General features: G+C 33.0%; 1 protein-coding gene across 1 annotated transcript; it reads left to right on the plus strand.

Moving 5' to 3' along the window:
• Positions 1-2,598: 2,598 nt before the first annotated feature.
• Positions 2,599-20,937, plus strand: LOC145332420 (uncharacterized). Its single transcript, XM_080177418.1, has 20 exons — positions 2,599-2,644; positions 4,549-4,609; positions 4,947-5,053; positions 5,325-5,355; positions 5,759-5,869; positions 6,824-6,995; positions 7,275-7,342; positions 8,978-9,069; positions 9,410-9,463; positions 9,630-9,735; positions 10,516-10,635; positions 11,244-11,315; positions 15,761-15,835; positions 16,493-16,567; positions 17,194-17,280; positions 17,739-17,881; positions 18,212-18,316; positions 19,769-19,849; positions 20,636-20,744; positions 20,911-20,937. The coding sequence occupies exons 1-20, from the start codon at positions 2,604-2,606 to the stop codon at positions 20,935-20,937; spliced, it is 1,737 nt and encodes a 578-aa protein (XP_080033544.1). The 5' UTR covers positions 2,599-2,603.
• The last annotated feature ends 79 nt before the right edge of the window (positions 20,938-21,016 follow it).

Consider the following 21,016-nt stretch of genomic DNA (forward strand, 5'->3'; position numbering starts at 1 on the left):
CGAAATTTGAATTTTAAAAATGTGTGTATTTTTTTAACACCCCTTAAATCCATAAATCTTCGAAAAAAAGGCCTTTGGAAAAACCGGTTTTTAGGGCATAATTTGTTGAAATAATCATTTTTAAATATTTAAAACATAAATGTCCAATAATAGGTTTTCCAAATATATAAAGGACTTTACATAATTGTTTTATTTTCTATGCATAATTAAGTTTTTTAAAAAATCATTTCTCTTGAATGACCCTGTATTTTGTACTGTGTTATCAGAGAAGCATCTCAATAATTTATTAAGTATGTCAGTCAGTCATCCGTCCGTCAGTCCGTAATGCTATAGTAGAAATGTGATTTTCTCGGTTGCTATTAGAAATAGACTGCTAGTTTTTTTGGGAGGATTCCCTGTACCAATGAGCATATTATCTAGATCTCATGCTGCAAAATATAAATATTAAAAGATATAGAAATACATTTGAAAGGTTTCGAGATTTTTCAAAATTAATATATTTGTGATTTCTGCTATGTAAATCAACTTATTTGTGATCTTATCCATTATTGTGCTCTGTTACATTTCGATGTTTTTCATACATGTTTTATAATCAATTGAAATTCAACAGGAAGAATTATCAACTATGTTTAATGAAACAACATCTTTTCTTGACTCAACATTGAGGTAAGGGTAATCTTAATCCTTTTATATAAAGTAGTAAGGTTCTTTGTTTGTATCTTAAGATTTCAAAAACTACTGAACCGACTGAGTTCTCAATTTTATGGAATCTTTTTATTGGTCCTGTATCTAAGTTTGGTTTTAGGCTGATTTCCTACTTTCCTTACTCCTAAGAATCAGTGCTCCTAGATGCTAGGAGCCCGGCCACTAGTTCATATATATACTGGCGTTGCATAACTACTTTGTATTTGGTATATCTGTCTTCTAAGGGGTGCTCATAGTAAAAACTTTTTATTCACTTATTATTCACAACAACCTTATTTTTTCAAGTTTTAATATTTTATTTTTTCTCAACTTTTAACCCTACCATTTACATAACAACATATAGAAAATCTCGGCAGAAGCGCGTCAGAATTAAGCCTTAAATATAAACCCGTTCGGATGCTTTGAATTTTTTTTTGGTTTAGACTTTCAGCCGAATTTTAAAATTGTAAATGTTGATATTTTTTGCAAGTCAAGCATTAAGTTAGGCGAACAGACAGACGAACTAACATCTAGTTGTTTGTAACCCTATCTATAGTAGTTACACTAATAAAATTATGGCAATATAGAATTTGTATAACATAAATTCAGGGAGGGAGGGGACATTGGGCTGTTTATTACAGTAGTCTCCAAAGTTTTATTTATTGGCTTAACAAATTTGGGGACATTAATTAATTTGGATTGTTTGTTTCATTAGGTTAAGTGTCCAAACGTTCGGGATCAATTTATCGGCCATTGTCGTATCCCTTTTGATCACTGACATATTTGGCCTTCGGTTACAATACTGACACCTTTTGGCTCCTAGTATATAGGAGATGAACAATGTAAATAGCAATTTTTATGTCAAATTATAATTATATGTATTTGTGAAATATCAATAACATTTAGATAAATTTCATACATTTTGTAAATCTATAATACAAAGTAGAACGATGTCTTTCTGTCTGTCTGAAGCTTAAGATCTCGGTAACCGTTGAACCGATTGGGCTCTACTCTTCAGGGAATATACCTCAACAAATCTCTTTAATTTTTTTTTCATAATACAAAATTGAATATTTTGAACCATAAAAAAAGTGTGATTGGTTTCTTAATTTTTGTGCCATAAACTCATGATTTTTTGTACTTCTTTGTTTATATATATGTACAAATTACAAGGCAGACTGAAAAAGTAAATTGTTGTGGAGGTTTTGATTTTCTAAACTAATTGATTTTTGTTTAATTTAGGATAAATGAAACATCAGTGAAAGTGTCTAAATTAAAAAAGCTTCTGCCAGGCATTTATACAAAACATAATTTTTTTTGTGTACTACCAAAAATGTTCAAAGTGAATTATGATTAAGTTTATTAATTTGTATCATGTCATATTCAAATGAAGTTTTTTGTTTGTATGTCCATTAAGATCTCGCTACCCAATGAACCGATCAAGTTCTCCATTTTAATGTAGTTTTAATTTTAAGCCTTGTAATGTTTTAGACTATTTTACTACCCGCTATGGGCGCAACTGCAAATAGCTAATTAAATATGTATTTTCCTTAAGAAGTAATTTTCTCCAAGTTACTTTAAATCTTTCTCTTTATGGAATATGTACTAAAAGTCGTCATCCTAATATATTAACATGAAAAATAGGCAAAAAAGATTATTATATTCGCCACACATGCACACAATTTAGGGAGGGAGGGGACAATGTCTTATGATAACATTTTCTCATCTGTTGGCTTAACATAGTTTAATTTTAGTTGTTGATAATTAAGTTGAGTGTCAAACTTTTTAACCTCTGTAATCTACACAAGGTGTAATTTTGTGCATCATCATTTGGTATGAACATCAATTTATGGGCCATTGTCTTATCCCTTTAGATCCCTGCATAATTTGTTTTGCATGAACACTTTGTTTTGACAGTGATGGATCATGTATCTCAATTATTAAATGTAATCAACCCAAGGTCAGTCCACATATTATTGAAAGCAAAACTCTTCAATTGTTTCTCATATTTTGGAAAAAAATACTTCAGTAATGTAATATAAGTATAAACATGGCCAAATTACATTTTCCCGCATTTTCCCCAAAGAAGGAATGGTTAGGATTTCATATTTTCTACATTTCTGGTGATGGATCATGTCTCTCAATTATTAAATGCAATCAACCCAAGGTCAGTTCACATTTTAATGATTCTTAGGACATCAAGGTACAATGTTATAAGCGAAGGATCTTTATAGTCAAGTTCTAAAATGTAAGTATGTCCTTAACACTTCATTTTGACAGTGATGGATCATGTCTCTCAATTACTAAATGTAATCAACCCAAGGTCAGTAAACAAAGTAGAATGATGTCTGTTTGTCTGTCTATCTGTCTGCCCATCTGCCAGTTTGTTTGTCCGTCTATCTGTCCATCTGTCTGTCGGTCTGTTTGTCTGTCCTTCTCAAGCTTAAGTTCTCATTTTATTAATAAGCGAAGCTTTTCTATAATTATGGTCGGTTCATATGTCCGCATCAGATAGTTCTTTTTCCTAATTTAGGCATGTTAGAACTATCCTATCGATTTATAAATTAGCATGATGATTCCCATGTTATATACATCTCACAAACTATAGCAACTCTTTAATTATTGGCAGAAATCCCGTAGATCTATTTAAAACATGTGAGTAAATGTCCTTAAACAGTATCCTGTTTTTATGCAAATTTGCCAAAATAAAAAATTTACATAAAATTTTGTTTAGACACTATAAAGTGCTAATTTGTGTTTGATTTTAAGCTTCGCTTTATGGGTCTAGTCATCCTTGTTTAAGTATTAATAGCTTGAAAGCAATACACTTTTTCATACTATTTTTATTTGACTGTCGTCAACAATATGTCAGCCAATGTCAACTTTTTTAACGTCATATAGTCAATACTCAATATATTCCTGTAAATCTATTTGTTTTAACTTATCTATTCTAGTAATTACTACTTAGTATTTTAAATTTTCTAAAATTAAATACTGTTTGTCATTTATTAAACTGTATGAATTCAAGGTTATTGTGTTAAAATTAAAACCAAGGTTCTTATCTGTTTTAATTATATGATAAAACAAGGATTACAACATCTATAAATAGCGAAACACAAAAATGATAGAAAAGTACCAACGAACAGGCAAAGTGTTTTGTAGAATAAATACTTATTGGTGGCGGGAATATTTATAGAATATTAAAAATGCCAAACTTATAAAGGGGCCAAGCAAATTCAAACATTTACCCCTTTAATTTATCCCTTAACTTTATATATTGGCGGCCGGACATATATATCTATAGAATTACTTATTGGTTAGAGAAAACTTCACAAAAAATTTAAAAACTTAATTTTTGTTAGTAAATCTGTAGTGAATTCTCTCCAAAAGTCTCCTAATGGGACAAAAACCCAATGTGTACATAAAAAGACTTTTTATAAATATCTTCCGATAAAATGTGTTTTAGGGTTAAAAGAATTTTGAGACTTTGTAATAAAACAGACCTCACTTTCTTTAGGAAAACTGTTAAACTGATTTTAAAAATTCGGCCCGTAAAAAAAGTTTAATATTTATTTTTGGGTTTCGAGTGCGCTACCCTACATGTATTGTCGTATTTTGAAATAGTTAATTTTAAAAAGTGTTGTTTTGAAGATTTTTCCTTTGTCATTTCAAAGACTTTTTCTTAAATAATGTAATTTTTTTTGTACGTATTAGGTTTTCTGCTTTATTTTTTCTTTGATCTCTTTAGGTCTTTTGTCTTTTAGATCTTGTGTCATATTAAGTTTTATGTTTTAAGAAATGTTGTGCCATTACCATCGACTTGTCATTTTAAATGCTAATTAGTTTCTATTTGTTTACTTTTAGTAAGAAGCAAAGAATGCAAGATTCTCCAGTTGATAGAAATACATTAATCACAATATTCAAAGTAAGTAAATATTTAACAAGGATGACAACATACCATAAAAGTGGAGCCTACACATACGTTCATATGGTTTTAGACTGGTTGGGATCTGATTTTATACATATAGTATTTAAAAATAATTTTTTTTTTCAACAAATTATGCCTTAAAACAATTTTTCCAAAGGCCTTATTTTTGAAGTTTTATTGATTTCAAGGTTGTTAAAAAAATGTGCACATTTTTATAATTTAAATTGCGCGGCTTGTGTTAATGAAGGATTTTGAAAAAAAAACAGTTTAAGGCTTGATTTGTTGAAATAATCATTTTTAAATATTTGAAACATAAATGTAGCATAATTTTAAGGATTTTGGAGACGAAAAAGTGAACAATGCTACCATTCCTCCTTGGGACCCAAAATCTGCTATTGGAAAGCCTACAACTAGAGTTCCTTACAGGGTAAATTTTATATTGTATTGTTGAAAGTAAAATTTTTAGCTGGAACCGCTTTAAAATCTATTTATTGACCAAATTACTATATTCACATTATGCAACTAAACCAGAGGTATATATAAATTTGGGAAGGGGGGCAGTTTTTTTCAAGGGACTATTTATCTTGGAAGGGTGGAGGTACCCTCTCACAAAATAGTTATAAAACTTCCCCTGACCTATAATAAATTTACTTAAAAGGACATATAGGACTGACAGAAAAACATTTATCTAAATTTAATTCTATTCGCATAGTCTCAACACCAAACTTTTATGTCTACCTAAGGTGCTTTATTTCAATATTATATTTTTATAAAGATTTTGTATTTTTATATTACTGACATGCCAATACATGGTAGTTGCCTAATCCAAAGGAAAACCTGAAGAAATTTTTCCCAAAACTGAAAAAAAAAACACCTTTGGCGACCTGTGTAACTTTAATTCCATTATTGCTTTAAAAACCGTTTAATAACTGCTGGATTAGAATCGGTCCTAAGCCATACTGAAAAATCATGTATTATAATCAGTTTTCTACAAACATAAAAATGTACAATCAAAATATTAAAACCAGTTTTGTCAACCCGTGCCTTCGGCATCTTGGGGCTAACAAAACTGGTTCAATCTTATAATTTTGTATTTTATAACCGCGGAAAGTTGTTTATAGTACAATGCGATAAATAACTATTTAGGTATCTTTTACCCCATATACAACGCCAACCCCGCTGCCAAACCGTCCTGATTGGAACAAAACAGACTGGATCAACTATCTCAAAGAAAATCATCCAAACTTTTGGTTTGCGGTAATGTCACATGATTATAATCCGATGCTAATCTATAATTCATCATTCCGTATTTTTGTCTCTAATGGATAGCTCTGATTTAATACATGAAATCCCTATCAATTTTAAATTAGCATGAGAATTTTTTAAACAGTTTTGTGTTATATAGAAAGCGTAGTAAATCTATAATCTTTTCATGTGTTTTCATGTTGACATTCTGATTCATTTCATGGGATCTAGCTTTTTTATAATAAGGGTTGGTCCATCCGTCTGTAGGCATGCTAGAAAATCCTATCGATTTCAAACTATGCATGGGGATTTCTGAAACAGTTAGGTACAATTAGAAAGGGTAGCAACTCTATATTCACTAAAATAAATCTTTAGGTTTATTTTAAAGGTTTTTTTAGTAACGTATTCTTTTTTGTTGGCTTCACAACTTTGGGGACTTTTAATTTTCATTGGTTGGTTCAATAAGTTAAGCATTCTAACGTTTCAACTGCTAATTTTAATCTACAGAAGGGGTATTTTGGTGTATCATCATTGGGGATGTACATAAACTTATCGGACATTGCCTTACCCTTTTAGAACACTGGTTTTCATCCTTTTTTAAATAATATCTCAGGGATCTAAAAGAATAAGACAGTGGTCAATAAATTTGTGTACCTACCCAATGATTACAAAATTACCACTCTTAAAAATCAAAATAATTGTTTTAAACGTTTAAGTATTTAACTGAAGTCCCCAAAGTTGTTGTGCAAATAAGAAAACGTTACTAACAACTTTGGGGGCTAGGACAATAAACAGCCCAATGTCCCCTTCCTCCCTCTCTGATAATAATTTCTTAAATACAAAAAGAACAGGACTATACAGGAGGCAAAACAGAAACTAGAGGGGTAGTTTTGTGTATCATCATTGGGGACGTATATCAATTTATCAGCCATTGTCTCATCCTTGTTCTAATATTATCTTCTTTAGGACCAATACAAAAAGAACAGAACTATAGAGGAGGCAAAACAGAAATTGGAAGATTTTCAATCAAAACAGCAGTTGGAGGATGTTCAAGCGACAATATTAAAAAATTTAACCTGGATTGTCATGGATAGTGCTAAAGAAAAACTTGAAAAATCTTCTAAATCTAATGAGACAGGTAGTGTAATCCTTATGTAAAAGTAATAGGATCTGTAAACTGAACTGATATGGTTCTTCTCCACAGTGTAGAGGATAACACCACCCTCCCAAGAGAAATCGCATGAAGAAAAAATGCCACCCCCCCCCCAAAAAAAAAAATCAACTTTTTATTTTTAAGACTACAATTGAAAGTGGTAGGTCGATTTCCCCTTCCCCCTCTAGGGGCGTAGCCAATAGTGGATTTATATAGTATTGAATATATAATTTTTTATGTTATAAATATCAATGTGTGTTTCAGTAATTGAGCTGAGCAGGCCATTCATTGAATCCAAGTTCTTCAAGGATCCTTATAATCCACAAGTAGAGGTAAGTCAAACAAGGATGATGGCATGCATAAACTCTCAGATTGATAAATTGGTTGATTGAAAAGAGTGAACACAATTAGTTAGGAACTAACTAATAAAGTATTCAATGTTTTTAAGCGAAAGTTTAAGAGAACTTTATTATAAAACTTAAGGTACATGTATAAAATACAGTTCAATGTATGTCTACTGTATATTTGAAAGAAAAGCACTTATTATTTTTTAAATGGTTAGAATGGGCCAAAATTAATGAATATAACCATAAAAATCGCATAATTACTTTTTTCCGCATTTTCTCTGGAGAAGAAACAGTTCGGATTTTCCTTGATCCTGGCAAACAATGTTTAGCACAATTTTTCACTATTAAGGAATGGAAAGACTGGCCCACCTCCAAATGGGTAGAATTGGCCAACAGTAGGGCGGGTTGATTTGCAATCTATTTTGGATTTTCACATTAGTAGACATTGGCAAGGGTTACTGGGCCAATATAAAACCCTATAAAACTTGAAAGGGTTTTTTTTAATCCAAAAACAATGGGCGCGTGGGGGGTATAAAATGTGCCCACTTCCTTATAAAACCAAAGAATGAAATTCCTTCAAACACAGGCATGTTGCAAATCAAAATGACTGCATTGAAATGCTGATTACCAATCTGAAAACTGTTTTGAAAAATAATGCTCCTAGTTTGAATAAGATCTCATTAAGTACCTAAAAACAGCTGATTTAGTCAAAATTGTTTATTTTATAAGTTATTTGAAAATCATTTCAGACTAAACAATATTTTTCAAAACAGTTTTCAGATCTGTAATTAGCATTTTAATGCGGTCATTTTGATATGCATCATGCCTGTGTTTGAAGGAATTTCAATTTTTTGTTTTATAAGGGGGCTGGCACATTTTATACCCTCCGCGCGCCAGTTGTTTTTGGATTAAAAAACCTTTTTCAAGTTCCACAGGGTTTTATATTGGCCCAGTAACCCTTGCCATTGTCTACTAATGTTAAATTCAAAAATTGATCCACCCTAGCAGTGACGATTATAGCTATAAAATGGCCAAATAACATTTTCTTGCATTTTCTCCTGAGAAGGAACAGTTTCGATTTTACTGGATGACGAAGACCAAACTGCATAACTTTTGCACCATTTTTGACGTCATATTCTTCTTTTTTAGGGGTTTTCTTTACCACTTCTCCTTTCATCTTCCTCATTATATGACGTCACAGGAATCAAAAGTGCAGTTATGCAGTTTGGTCTTTGTCCACTGGATTCTAACACACAAATGATTGGCTAATTTTTCACTATTAATAAAAGGAAAGGCTTGCCCGCTTCTAAATGGGTAGAATGGGCCAATAGTGATGAATATAATTATAGAAATGTCCAAATAACACTTTCCCGCATTTTCTCCTGAGAAGAAACGGTTCTGATTTCACTGGATTCTGACACACAATGATTCACACAATTTTTCAATATTTAGGAATGGAAAGACTGACCCGCTTCTAAATGGATAGAATGGGTCAATAGTGATGAATATAATTATAGAAATATCCAAATAACACCTTCCCACATTTTCTCCCGAGAAGAAACGGTTCCGATTTCACTGGATTCTGAAACACAATGATTCGCACAATTTGTCAATATTTAGGAATGGAAAGACTGGCCGGCTTCCAAATGGGTAGAATGGGCCAACAGTGAGGAATATAAACAATTATATGCCAATCCACATAATGCTTACAGGTATAGTATGAGTTTGAGTACAGTGTAATTTTTTTGTGAAGATTCCCATAATCTTTATGCCTCTTCTATGCAACTCATCTTTCCGTTTGTCAATATTTTAAAGGAAAGATAAAAAGAAATTTAAATGGTGTAAATGTGTTGTAGCAATATAAAATATGCTTCTGAAACAATTAAATGATTCCCTAAAAAAAAGGATCATCTTTATTATATCACTAACTTGGACATTCTGTCAATTAAGTTTAATTTAAATAACAATTTTTTTTTATTTTAAAAATCTTCCAAATATTTATTTTAAAATCGTTCAAAAAATAAATCACATAACTCATTTTGTAATATTTAGGCCTTCAGGTGTAAAGTTTCCAAACGCCAGTGAAATACCAATTCTGGATGTTAGGTAAAGTTATTTAATTCTTTATTATATTAGACAAATTATTATTTAAATAAAATTTTCTTAATAATAAGAAAATATCGTTGTAGGGTATGTACAACAATTTATCTTCCATTGTTTTATCCCCTCAGATCTCTGAATAAACTCTTAGAAATTAACAAATGATCTTTAGGGAACAAGCCCCTGTTATAATATCACAATGGACAACAACGCCTACAACAGCAAAACCGGTTTTCAGAGGACCCACCACTACCACGAAACCGCCAGTTGTTAAAAAGGTGACTTTATACTATACAACTACCAAAAATTTACTTCATAGTAAAGGCAAAATAACAAAAAAGGGAGGGGACATTGGATTAGTTTTATAGTCACTTTATTTTGATAGTTGCTTAAAAAATTAGGGCGCTATTATTGAATTTTGATTGGTTGGATCATTTAGTTGAATGTCCAAACGTTTCAACCACTAATTGAAATCTGCAGAAGAGGAAATATTATGTAACATCATTGGGAATGTACATCTATTAATTGACCATTGTCTTATCCCTTAACATCCCTGACAATCTATATTATTAGGGTGTAAAAGATCCTCCCCCGAAGACCCATTTTCCAGCAGCCACCCGTTCTCAGACCTCAGATCTATCTATCTATTAATTATCTTTATATCTATCTAGGGTGTAAGGGAACCATCCCTGGAGACTCATTTTCCAGCAGCCACCTGTTCTCCGAACCCAAATATATATATCTATTAACTAACTTTATACTTATCTAGGGTGTAATGGAGCCACCCCTGGAGACACATTTTTCAGCAGCCACACGTTCTCCAACACCTGACCTATCTATCTGTTAACTATCTTCATTTCTATCTAGGGAGTAAAGAAACCACACTGGAGACCCATTTCCCAGCAGCCACCCTTTCGCCGAATCTGTATCTATCTATTAACTATGTTCATATCTATCTAGGGTGTAAAGGAGCCTCCCCCAGAGACCCATTTCCCAGCAGCCACCCGTTCTCTGACCTCACATATATCTATCTATTAATTATCTTCATATATATCTAGGGTGTAAGGGAACCGCCCCCGGAGACCCATTTTCCAGCAGCCACCCGTTCTCCGACTCCGGATCCTAAATACTATTATGCCAAAGGATTCTTCAATGATAAGACAAGCTCAGACTTAAAGGTAAAGCCAGGGAGGGAAGGGACATTGTGCTGTTTATTATACTAGTTTTATAATAACGTTTTCTTATTCTTTTGCTTGACCACTTTGGGGACTTTTTAGAATTCTGATTGGTTGGTTAATTAAGTTGGGTGTCCAATTTTTTTACCAATAATTGTAGTCTACTGAAGAAATATTTTGTGAATTATTTTCGGAGATGAGCATCTATTCATTGACCATTGTCTGATCCCTTTAGATCATTGGCTAACGCAGCTACTTTGCGTTTTGCTTTGTAAGGACGCCAATAATAATCCTTATAATAATGTAAAAGAAACAATTTTATTTTTCTGTGTGTTGAACCAAATAATCTCGCGGTCAAATGGTCTGATACGATTCTCTATATATTGAAGATTCTTTTATGTCTAGGAAAGGTCTATTTTTAGCCCATCTTTCCATGAGATATCGTCTTGGAATTAAATACCTCCCCACATCCCAATTTTTTAAGAACTTTTTTTTAAATCTTAAATTTAAAGTTGAGGATTGACAACCCCCATTCTTACAGTGTTCTAACAGGCCTCTAGGATTATAGCTGCTAGTAGCATACAAAAAACAGTCACTAAAATGTTTTTTAGGACATACAGCCTGAATTTATAAGAAGATTGGAAAGAAAAGAAACTAAAGATTCTGGATATATTTACAACAAGGTTAAAACAAATATCAATCCTTATATAATAAGGATGACAACATCCATAAAAGCAAGGCTCTAAATAAGACAAACGAACATTAACCCTTACAGATCGGGGGGGGGGGTCATATTGACCCCCCCCTCTAGTTTTTTCAATGTCATTTTTTTTGTAGGTAAGATAGAGAGTTGTGACTTCATGACTTTTTAAGTTTAGTAATTACACGTTGGCAAGAGTTGGTCTTATAAGGATATCTGGTCTGTGTCGGTCGTGGCGTCCGGTCAAAGTCGGTTAGATGGCACCAAATTTAGAAAAAAATCTAAATAAATCTTAATTTCTTCATTATGACTTTTGTGTCTAAGAGAGAGACCTAAATTTTTTTTGGTGAATACTGGGATATCAATGAACATCTGAGAATAGTGGTGTTGTGACCGTTTGACCGCTTCCTGGCCGATTTTATGACCGATTTTTTGTCCGGCTTTTACTATAAACTTACATCATGTATATAGTGGCTTCTATTACAGCTAGAGACCTAAACATTTTTGTGGAACATCCTTGAGCAATAATAAACTTCCGTGAGTATTAAGGTCATGACCGTTTGACCACTCCTTGACCGATTTTTGACCGATTTTCTATTTCCTACCTGTAATTTTGCTGTTTTTAAGCTGCCAGCTGCCGAATTTCAAAACAGCTCTAGACCAACCAAATTTTTTATGTAGTCTTTTATTGTGATCAGAAACAGATAAAAATATTAATTGGCGCCGCCAACCGCCGTTTTACCGCCGTAACCGCCGAAAATGGCGGTTTCCGTTATTTGCCGTTTTTCTGCGATGGTCAGAAAAAGTAATTTTTTTGTTATAAAAAATAAAAGTTCGTCCTAAAATTTGGTGTTCCTACCTTTAAAATTGGCCGCTCTACAGCTGTTTTAATATTTAGCGGCTGGCCGCTAAAAAGCGGCTAAGGAGCGGTCTTACTGCTATGACTAGAAAAAGTAATTTTCTCTAAAAATACACATGAACCCCCAGAAAAAAAAATGTTATGTCTCTAACTGTAACAGGATCCGAGATAGAGGGGGGGTCAATATGACCCCCCCCCCCCCCGGATCTGTTAAGGTGGGAATTGGGGCCCGAGCTGTAAGGGTTTTAACGTTTGTAGACTGTTAGAACTAAATAAGCAGAACATAAATGTATAAAAAAATACAGTGGCGTGCGAACCGAAGGGGGCATTTGGGGCAATCGCCGCGCCCCCCCCCTAGCGACCAAAACGCCCCCCCCCCTGCCCCCCCCTAGCCACCGCCCCCCCTCCCCCCCTAAATGTTGAAAAATGCCCCATTTTGCCCCCCCCCCCTGGTCAACAAAAATGCCCCTTTTTGCCCCCTACCCTACAAAAAGCAAAACTATCCAAGTTTTCAAAAAAAAGATCAAAAAATACTCCAAAAAAAATTTCGGCGCTTCGCGCCAAACAGACAGTTACTATTCATTTAACCTTGGTGTAGATATTAGGTTATAATCTTTTTTCACTGAACATAACAAACCAGGTAATAGGAAGCATTTTATTTTGTATAATATAAACTTTTTACCAAAGAAATTTTGTACATCCCCAATGATGATACACAAAATTTCCCCTTTTATAGATTACAATTAGTGGATGAAATGTATGCAAACTTGGCTTAATTAACCAACCAATCAAAATTCCATTAAAGTCCCCAAAGTTGTTGAGCCAATGAATAAGAAAATTTTATATGAAATATTGGGGACTAGTGTAATAAATAGCAAAAAAAACCCTCCCTCCCTGCATATTTGAAGAAAAAAATTTGCGCTTTGCGCCCTTCCAAATGGTTTCTGCTTTTTATCACATTGTATATTTTGTTTTTATTTCTATAAAAACATGTGTAAACAACAAATATTTAATCAAAAAGCTATTTTATATAAAAAAGAAACAGCGTTGATATTTATCTAAGCCTTTTTCTCAACACTGTATGTCCGTCTAAATGAATAACTATATATGATGTCATATTATTTTCAGGATAAGTTTATCATTTTTTTTGTGTACATAACCTTACAAAAAGACATGTTTTTTTTATGGCAATTTTCATTAAAAACCCTTAAAACTAACTACACTCTATATATATTCCTAACTTGATAAAATATGCCACTCTTGTTGTCTTTAATTGATTTTAGTTCAAAGGGGAAGTAAATATTTTTAGGTGTGCTTCAAGCACCATCCTTATAAATCCTTGGAAACACCACTTAATCAAAAATTAACAGAGTTTTAAAGTGCCATTTAAAGAGGGTAGAATATGTTGATATAACTTTTTAGCTTCTCTATAATTCACTATGGCTGTCAGTACGTAATGCTAAGGGGGAAATGTGATTTTTTCAACTGCAATTAAAGATAGAAGGCTAAAACTTAATGTTGACATTCCCATCATTATGGAGTATAATTAACTATTAAAAATTCATGGAGGTCGGACTGCTTTTCAGGACGTTTTTGGCTATTTTTGTATCTTTTTAATTTCGGGTATAGTCCCTTTTGTGACATTGCCTCTTAAGGTGCATTTCGTCGTATTTTCACAGTAGCTTTTCACCTATTTATAGCTCCTGCGGGGCCAATTGCCTAACCCTGCGGGGAAATCACCTGACCTAACTTAACCTACAATAACCTATTAAAAGCTACTATGAAAATACGACGACATGCCCCTTAAGAGGCGTTGCCACAAAAGAGACTATACCCCAAAGTTTTCCATATTTCTAAGAGATTTTTATATCTGTAGATGAAAGGACAAGTAATTTTTTTTTATTTTTTACATAGTTCTTTATATCTTTGGTTTTTATGGTAAGATAAATTTTTTTTGTGGATTATAATATTAAAAAAATAAAATTTCTGTTTCGAGCATCCAGTATGTAATTTACTTTGACTGTCATCACACAACATACAGGAAAAAGAATTTGTGACTTTTTCTACCTAAAATATATATTTATTTCAACAGATGCTCTTTAAATCTACTTGTCTGTATTCTTATTAATGATTTTTTTGTGCTTTGCTACATATTAGGTTAATTTTTGGTAAATTATTTCCAAAATGAGTGTTTTTATCTTCCCCCCCAAAAAAAAATTTTTTTTAATGGGGTTATTCATCCTTCCTGCTGAGATTTTATAACATCCCCTTCCACCCATGAATAATGTTTTGTGGTGGGGGGGGGGGAAGGTTAAATTATCTTCTGTACTTTTTTTTCAAAGATGCTTTCTAGCTCCCTTCCCTTCGGTCATTGCAGGGTGGGGAGAAGGGATGGGGGAGAAGAGATAGGGGGGGGAAGAGATGGGGATATAAATGGGAAATAGGGATGGGGGAAGGGATGGGGAAGAAGGGATAAGGACTAGAAGGCCCATAATCAAATAATCCCACCCCTTAAAACGCCCTTATTCAAAATTAGTATATATAATCAAAATGCCCCCCCCTAAAGCAAAGTGCCCCCCCGGGGCACTTTGATTTAGGTGGGGGCAAAATTTTACAAAATCTTCAAAATGCCCCCCCCCTAGACAAAGTGCTTCGCACGCCACTGCAAAAATAATAAGTAAATTTGTTGCAAAATTGCTTATATACCGAGTACTGTTTAAGGATAGATTCACATTTTTAGAACTTGATTATATAGATGCTTTGCTTATAATATTAAACCTTAATGTCATAGGGGTCATTATTCTAAAATGCAGATAAATAGGACAATCATAAACACTATATGTTTTAAATTGACGTGCGATCATGCTTATAGATTTGCTACGCTTCCTAAATCGTAAACTGTTATAGGAATCATCAAGCAAAGTTTGAAATCGTTAGAACAATTCTAACATTTCTAAATTAAGGAAAAGAGCTAACAGTTTCAAACAGACGAATTGACTGACCCTAATTATAGAAAAGCTTCTCTTTTAAAAATTGGCAAATTTTGGACAGTATAATTTTTAAAGCAGACTTATTATATGAAATAAATGGTTACACTTTTTAATCAATAATGAGGTCTGGTTGTTAAAACACTATGTTTCTGTTTGTCTAAAAAAGTGTTTGAGGATCTACACATTTTATATTTATTATATTTAGGTTCAAACCACAGCTGGGCCATTACCAAGTGCATCCAGGGCCAGATTATCTTATATGATTGTGTATCTATATGTTGTATATCTATATATTTAGGTTCAAACCACAGCTGGGCCATTACCAAGTGCATCCAGGGCCAGATTATCTTATATGATTGTGTATCTATATGTTGTATATCTATATATTTAGGTTCAAACCACAGCTGGGCCATTACCAAGTGCATCCAAGGCCAGATTATCTTATATGATTGTGTATCTATATGTTGTATATCTATTATATTTAGGTTCAAACCACAGCTGGACCATTACCAAGTGCATCCAGGGCCAGATTATCTTATATGATTGTGTATCTATATGTTGTATATCTATTATATTTAGGTTCAAACCACAGCTGGGCCATTACCAAGTGCATCCAGGGCCAGATTATCTTCCCTCGAGTATTTGAATTACAAGGTAAATTATGTAAATTTTTGTCCTTAAAGAAGCAATTGATAAATTAAAAATGACGTATACATTTTACCATTCATCAATTACAATATGTACTGGCCTGTTATTCGTCATCTGTATTGTGTGACGATATTTTTTAATAGGCACTATAAAATGCTTCTCATTTAAATGGTGAATTTATATTTAATTGTCTGTAATACTATGCAATACATTATTTTTCAGTATGGTTGAAAACTGGTTATAATTTACTGGATGTTAATCGGTTTCGAAGCCATGCTGGAAATACTAATAAATTTATCGACGTCACTGAAACTGTCCCAATTTTGTATAACTTTTGCGGACTAAGTTCCAATTACGTCATATTTTTCTTTCCCGAAAAAGGGAGGGGGGGAAGAAAATCTCTTCAAAAGAGATGAGGAAAACCCCCTTTTCTCCCATCTCTTTTTTCTTCCCCCCTTCCCTTTTTTTCTTTCCCCCTTCTCTTTTTCGGGAAAGAAAAATATGACGTAATTGGAACTTGTTCCGCAAAAGTTATACAAAATTGGGACAGTTTCGGTGACGTCAATTTATCAATTTTCCAATATTTTGAAGACGTCATAATGTGTGACGTCATAACAATACGTCTAAAAAGAAGGAACGTGCTTGCAATAATTTTATTTCTAGGATGATAATACGGGCGCAGTAAATCCAGCGATGTTGCTCCTCACAGAAAAACCTTTCGCCTACATCAAGAAGAAAGTCTAATATCACTTTTAAGCCACTAGTATTTTTATAAATAGAGTTGATAATATGTTTATTACACTAGTCCCCAAAGTTTTTTAATAGCGTTTTCTTATTTGTTAGCTTAATAACTTTGGAGGCTTTAGTGAATTTGGATTGGTTCCTTTATGAAGTTTAGTGTTCAAACGTTTCTACCCCTAATTTTAATCTACAGAAATAATAATTCAGTGTATTATCTTTGGGAATATACGTACATCGGCCAATTGCGTGTCCCTTAGATCCCTGAGCAGCGAAGCACTTAAAATTTTTGGAGGGATGAAAAGACAAATTCAATTAATCTGAAATATTACGGACAAAGTAAATTATACACTTGATGCTCATTGATACAGGGAATCTTCACCAAACATTTCAGCCGTCTATCTTCAACAGCTGCCGTTAAAATTATCATTACGAACAGTACTACTGACGGACAAACAAAGTGAATTATAGATTCATTTGTGTATGTCCACAAAGATCTTAAAAATAGCTGGACCGATCGTCACAAGTTTTAGTGAAGTTTATTAATTGTCTAGTGAAAGTGTAAGAAAAAATATATACACAAAAAAGCATAAAAAATTTGATATTGACAAAATTAAAGCAATGAGCTACCATCATATGAAGGATCCAACCCGCTGAACCAATTCAATAATCAGTTTACACCAACAAGAATTAACTTCCCTGTTTCTTTTCAGGTAGCTTTTTTCGTCAATTTAGACATATTAGAATTGTTCTACCAGTTTGAAACTTTGCATGGTGATTCCTGTAGTATTTAGGTACGATTAAGAAAGCATAGCAACTCTATAAGTGTTACCATATTGTCTGTACGTCCATTTAAAACATGTTGATTTTTCACATTCTTAACAATCAATACAATAAATTTACACCAAAAAGAATTACCTTTCATGTTTCTTTTCAGATGACTTTTATCCTTTATTTGTTGGTTGGGATGTGGAAGGGCAGAATAGCCTAAAACCATACCCAGACAGACCTTTTTATAAAAATGAAAAAGCCTAAAACCATCTCTGGGCCTATTTGAAGCTTCACTGTAAAGAAGAACCATATCGGTTCAGTGGTTAGTGAGATCCTTTCAAATAGACAAAAAAAGCTTACTACTTTAAATAATATGATGTAAGTCTAAATAAAATTTCAGGAAGGATTTGCTGACGGTGAGGGAAATTTCGGAGCACCGCAAGGCTCCCTGCCAGCCCAGGGTTCAATCCAAGATCCTGCAACAAGAAACGACCGTCCACAAAGGTTCCCTAACACAAATCTGGCACAGCCTGTAAATTTCAGGTTAAGGATAATTTTTGTAATAATTATTTATTGCATTGTATTATAGATAGACAGCTATCCGCGAATATTAAAATGTACAATTATAAGATTAAAACTGGTTTTGATATTATTATTGTACATTTTATATTTATAGAAAACTCGATATAAAACGATGCCATATATAATTTTTTAGTATAGCGGTTTTAATCCAGCGGATATTAATCAGTTTTGAAGCCATACAGGAAAGAATGTGAAATTTAATTTGCCAGTTGTATAAAAATCTTACAAGATTATTACAAGACTATTCAGTATTCATTGATATTTTTATGTATCTATATTTGTTATTTTAAGACCCGAGAGGCCTACAAATCCACCCCGATTTGACCCATTCAAGTTTGGAACCAACTTTGAATTAAACAGAGATTTTGTGGAGATTCCTGCCAATGACCTTTTAAGGTAAAATTAAATAACAATTGTTCTAATTGGTCATCTTTATAATCTAAGCTTTTCTTAAACTAGGGTCTGTCTGTCCGTCCAGACGTCCGGAACGGAAAGGTTTTTTCATTGTTAGAATTGTCCTATCAACTTTAAACTCGTATAGTGATTCCTTTAGTAGTAATTTACGATTTAGAATGCAAACAACTCTATAATCGTTTCCTGAATGTCCGTACGTCAATTTTAAACATGTTAACTTTTAACTTTTTTAATGAAAAAATTTTATGCAATATAATTATCCGATTTATCTTATTTTTGGAATACAACAAAGTACCATGTTATAAGCGAAGCATCTCTATGATCAAGTCCTAAAAATGTCCTTAAGCATTATACTGTTTTTAACAAATTTACTTACAATTTGTTTCGCCTTGTATGCATTTATATTCTGATTATTAAGTTCTGACACTTTACAAGTCTTTATATTTGTTTGTCCTACCATTTTAGAGCTTTGCTTTTATAAATGTTGGCACCCTTGTTTACATAAGAAGCTAATAGTTGAATAATAAGGTGAAAGAGTAGATTGAGTATATGCTTATGAGTTTAGTGGCTGATATCTTAGAAAGGGCAATGAATAGATGCCCATTCTAAATAAAAACGATTATTAAGTAAAGTTATTAAAATTATAAGTGGTGACTTCAACGTGGTGAAGAACAGTATCGCTATTGAATTTTTTTTTATTTATTTACATATACATATCTATTTTATCTAGGAAACAATTAATAATATGTATTTTCAGTAGCGAAGCTACTCTTTAATTCACTTTGTCTGTCCGTCCGTAACGATATGGGGGAAACTTGATTTTCTCGGCTCCTATTCAAGAATGTTTTAGGGATTCATTATAATTGGGAGGTTACTTTAATTTTCATACGTTGTCTAGCTAATAAGATTCTTAAGATAACAGTTATAACTCAGTGATCTAATGGGATAAGACAATGGCCGTAAAATTGGTGTACATACCCACTGATAATACATAAAATTACCCCTTAAGTAGATTGAAATTAGTGAGCCAACTTAAAGAGCCAACAAATCAAAATTCACTAAAGTCCCCAAAGTTAAGACCTTAATGCATAAGAAGACGTTATAATAAAACTTTGGGTACTAGTTTAATAAACAGCCCAATGTCCCCTCCCTCTCTGGATGTAACTATATGTAAAACTAGCTGCTTCGCCCCTAGCCTCTAGGGGCTTTGCCCCAAGAGGTTTAATCAACCTATTTTTTTTAGATTTAAAAAGAAAAAGAAAAGAAAAAATTTTGGGGGGGGTTGTCCACCGCCCAAGAAAATAGCTTTAAACCATCCCCGGACCAGGAGGCATATTAAGAGCCCAATCGGCTCAGTGGTTACTGAGATCTTAAGCTTCAGACAGACGGACAGACATCAAGCTACTTTGTATTATAGATAATATTTCTATTAAGTGATGAAGTTGCCTTACCTCCAGTGGACCCCAACAACCCCAACTTCCAGGATCCTCTGCCCAATCCTTTTCCTCTTCCAAGGTTTGTACTTCTTCTTTTATAAAAGTAACAAGAGGTCTCTCTGTGTATCTATGTGTGTGTGGTGTCTGAAGTTTGGGATTTCTTCTTTATTTGGAAGATTTTACCTCCAACGCTCCCAGAAGAAATCGCCCTTAGAACAAAAATCCACATTTCTTAACATTTTAAATTTAAATAAAGGGTCGACTCGTTATATCATTTCACTCACACTCTGATGCAATGTAAAATTCGGCATATATGCGACAAACTTTGAAGAAAGTTTTTGTAGTTCATTTTAAACCAGGCCTAGTTATTCTAACAATCAATTCTACAAAAAAAATCACAAAACCTTTGAAAGTTAGGTGGGGGTGGGTATATCTTGTTTTTTTCATGTAACTGAAGAGGGGTGGGTAAGAAGGGGAGGAAAAGGGGAATGGGGTTGTGGGAAAATTTTCCTAGAGAATTGTTTGTCAGAATATCATTTCCTTTTCCCTGATTTTATACATAAACCTTTTCTGACTTTACATCTCTGTTTTTCATGGATTTTTATTTATTACATCTAATAATAATAGATATAATATACGTGGATATTGTAACAAAGGAAATTTTGTCAATTTAGGTTGCTACATTAGTCCTTATTTATTGGTCAGTACTTTCCTACAGAAGGAGGGGAGGGAATGGGGTGAAAGGGGGTGTAATAGTTACTATCATATATATATTAGTCAGCTGGAAGGGTCATTTTGTTAGAGTAGGCGAAAATACGGTGCAACATCTAAGTAATTCTAATATTGATTCTAATGGTTTATTCAGTGTGAATCCGTATTTCCCGCCAAATTATGATGGCTACTTTCCAAACCAGTTTCCTGGCGGTGGTCCATCATCTGATTTCTCTACACGCGATCAGCTGTTTTCAGGAACAGTGAAAATTATAATTAAGATATATTTGCAAAAGTCAGTAGTTACTTTAAAACATAGTTTTTTTTATTGTTTTATTCAAATGCAAGAAAAATACAATTTGTTTCAACAATGAATTTTTAATCTTTTAAATTTCCATAAAAAATGACCTAATACTGGCCTACAATTAGTCAATTAAAATGAATACTGGCCTATAATTGGAGATTTAGTCGGTGTATTGGCCTATCATTGGTCATTGGTATTATATGAAGTCATTTTTATAGGCACTAAAAAAAC

This window comes from Acartia tonsa, chromosome 11, assembly GCF_053477335.1.
Source record: "Acartia tonsa isolate MP-2025a chromosome 11, ASM5347733v1, whole genome shotgun sequence".
Lineage (NCBI taxonomy): Eukaryota > Metazoa > Arthropoda > Copepoda > Calanoida > Acartiidae > Acartia > Acartia tonsa.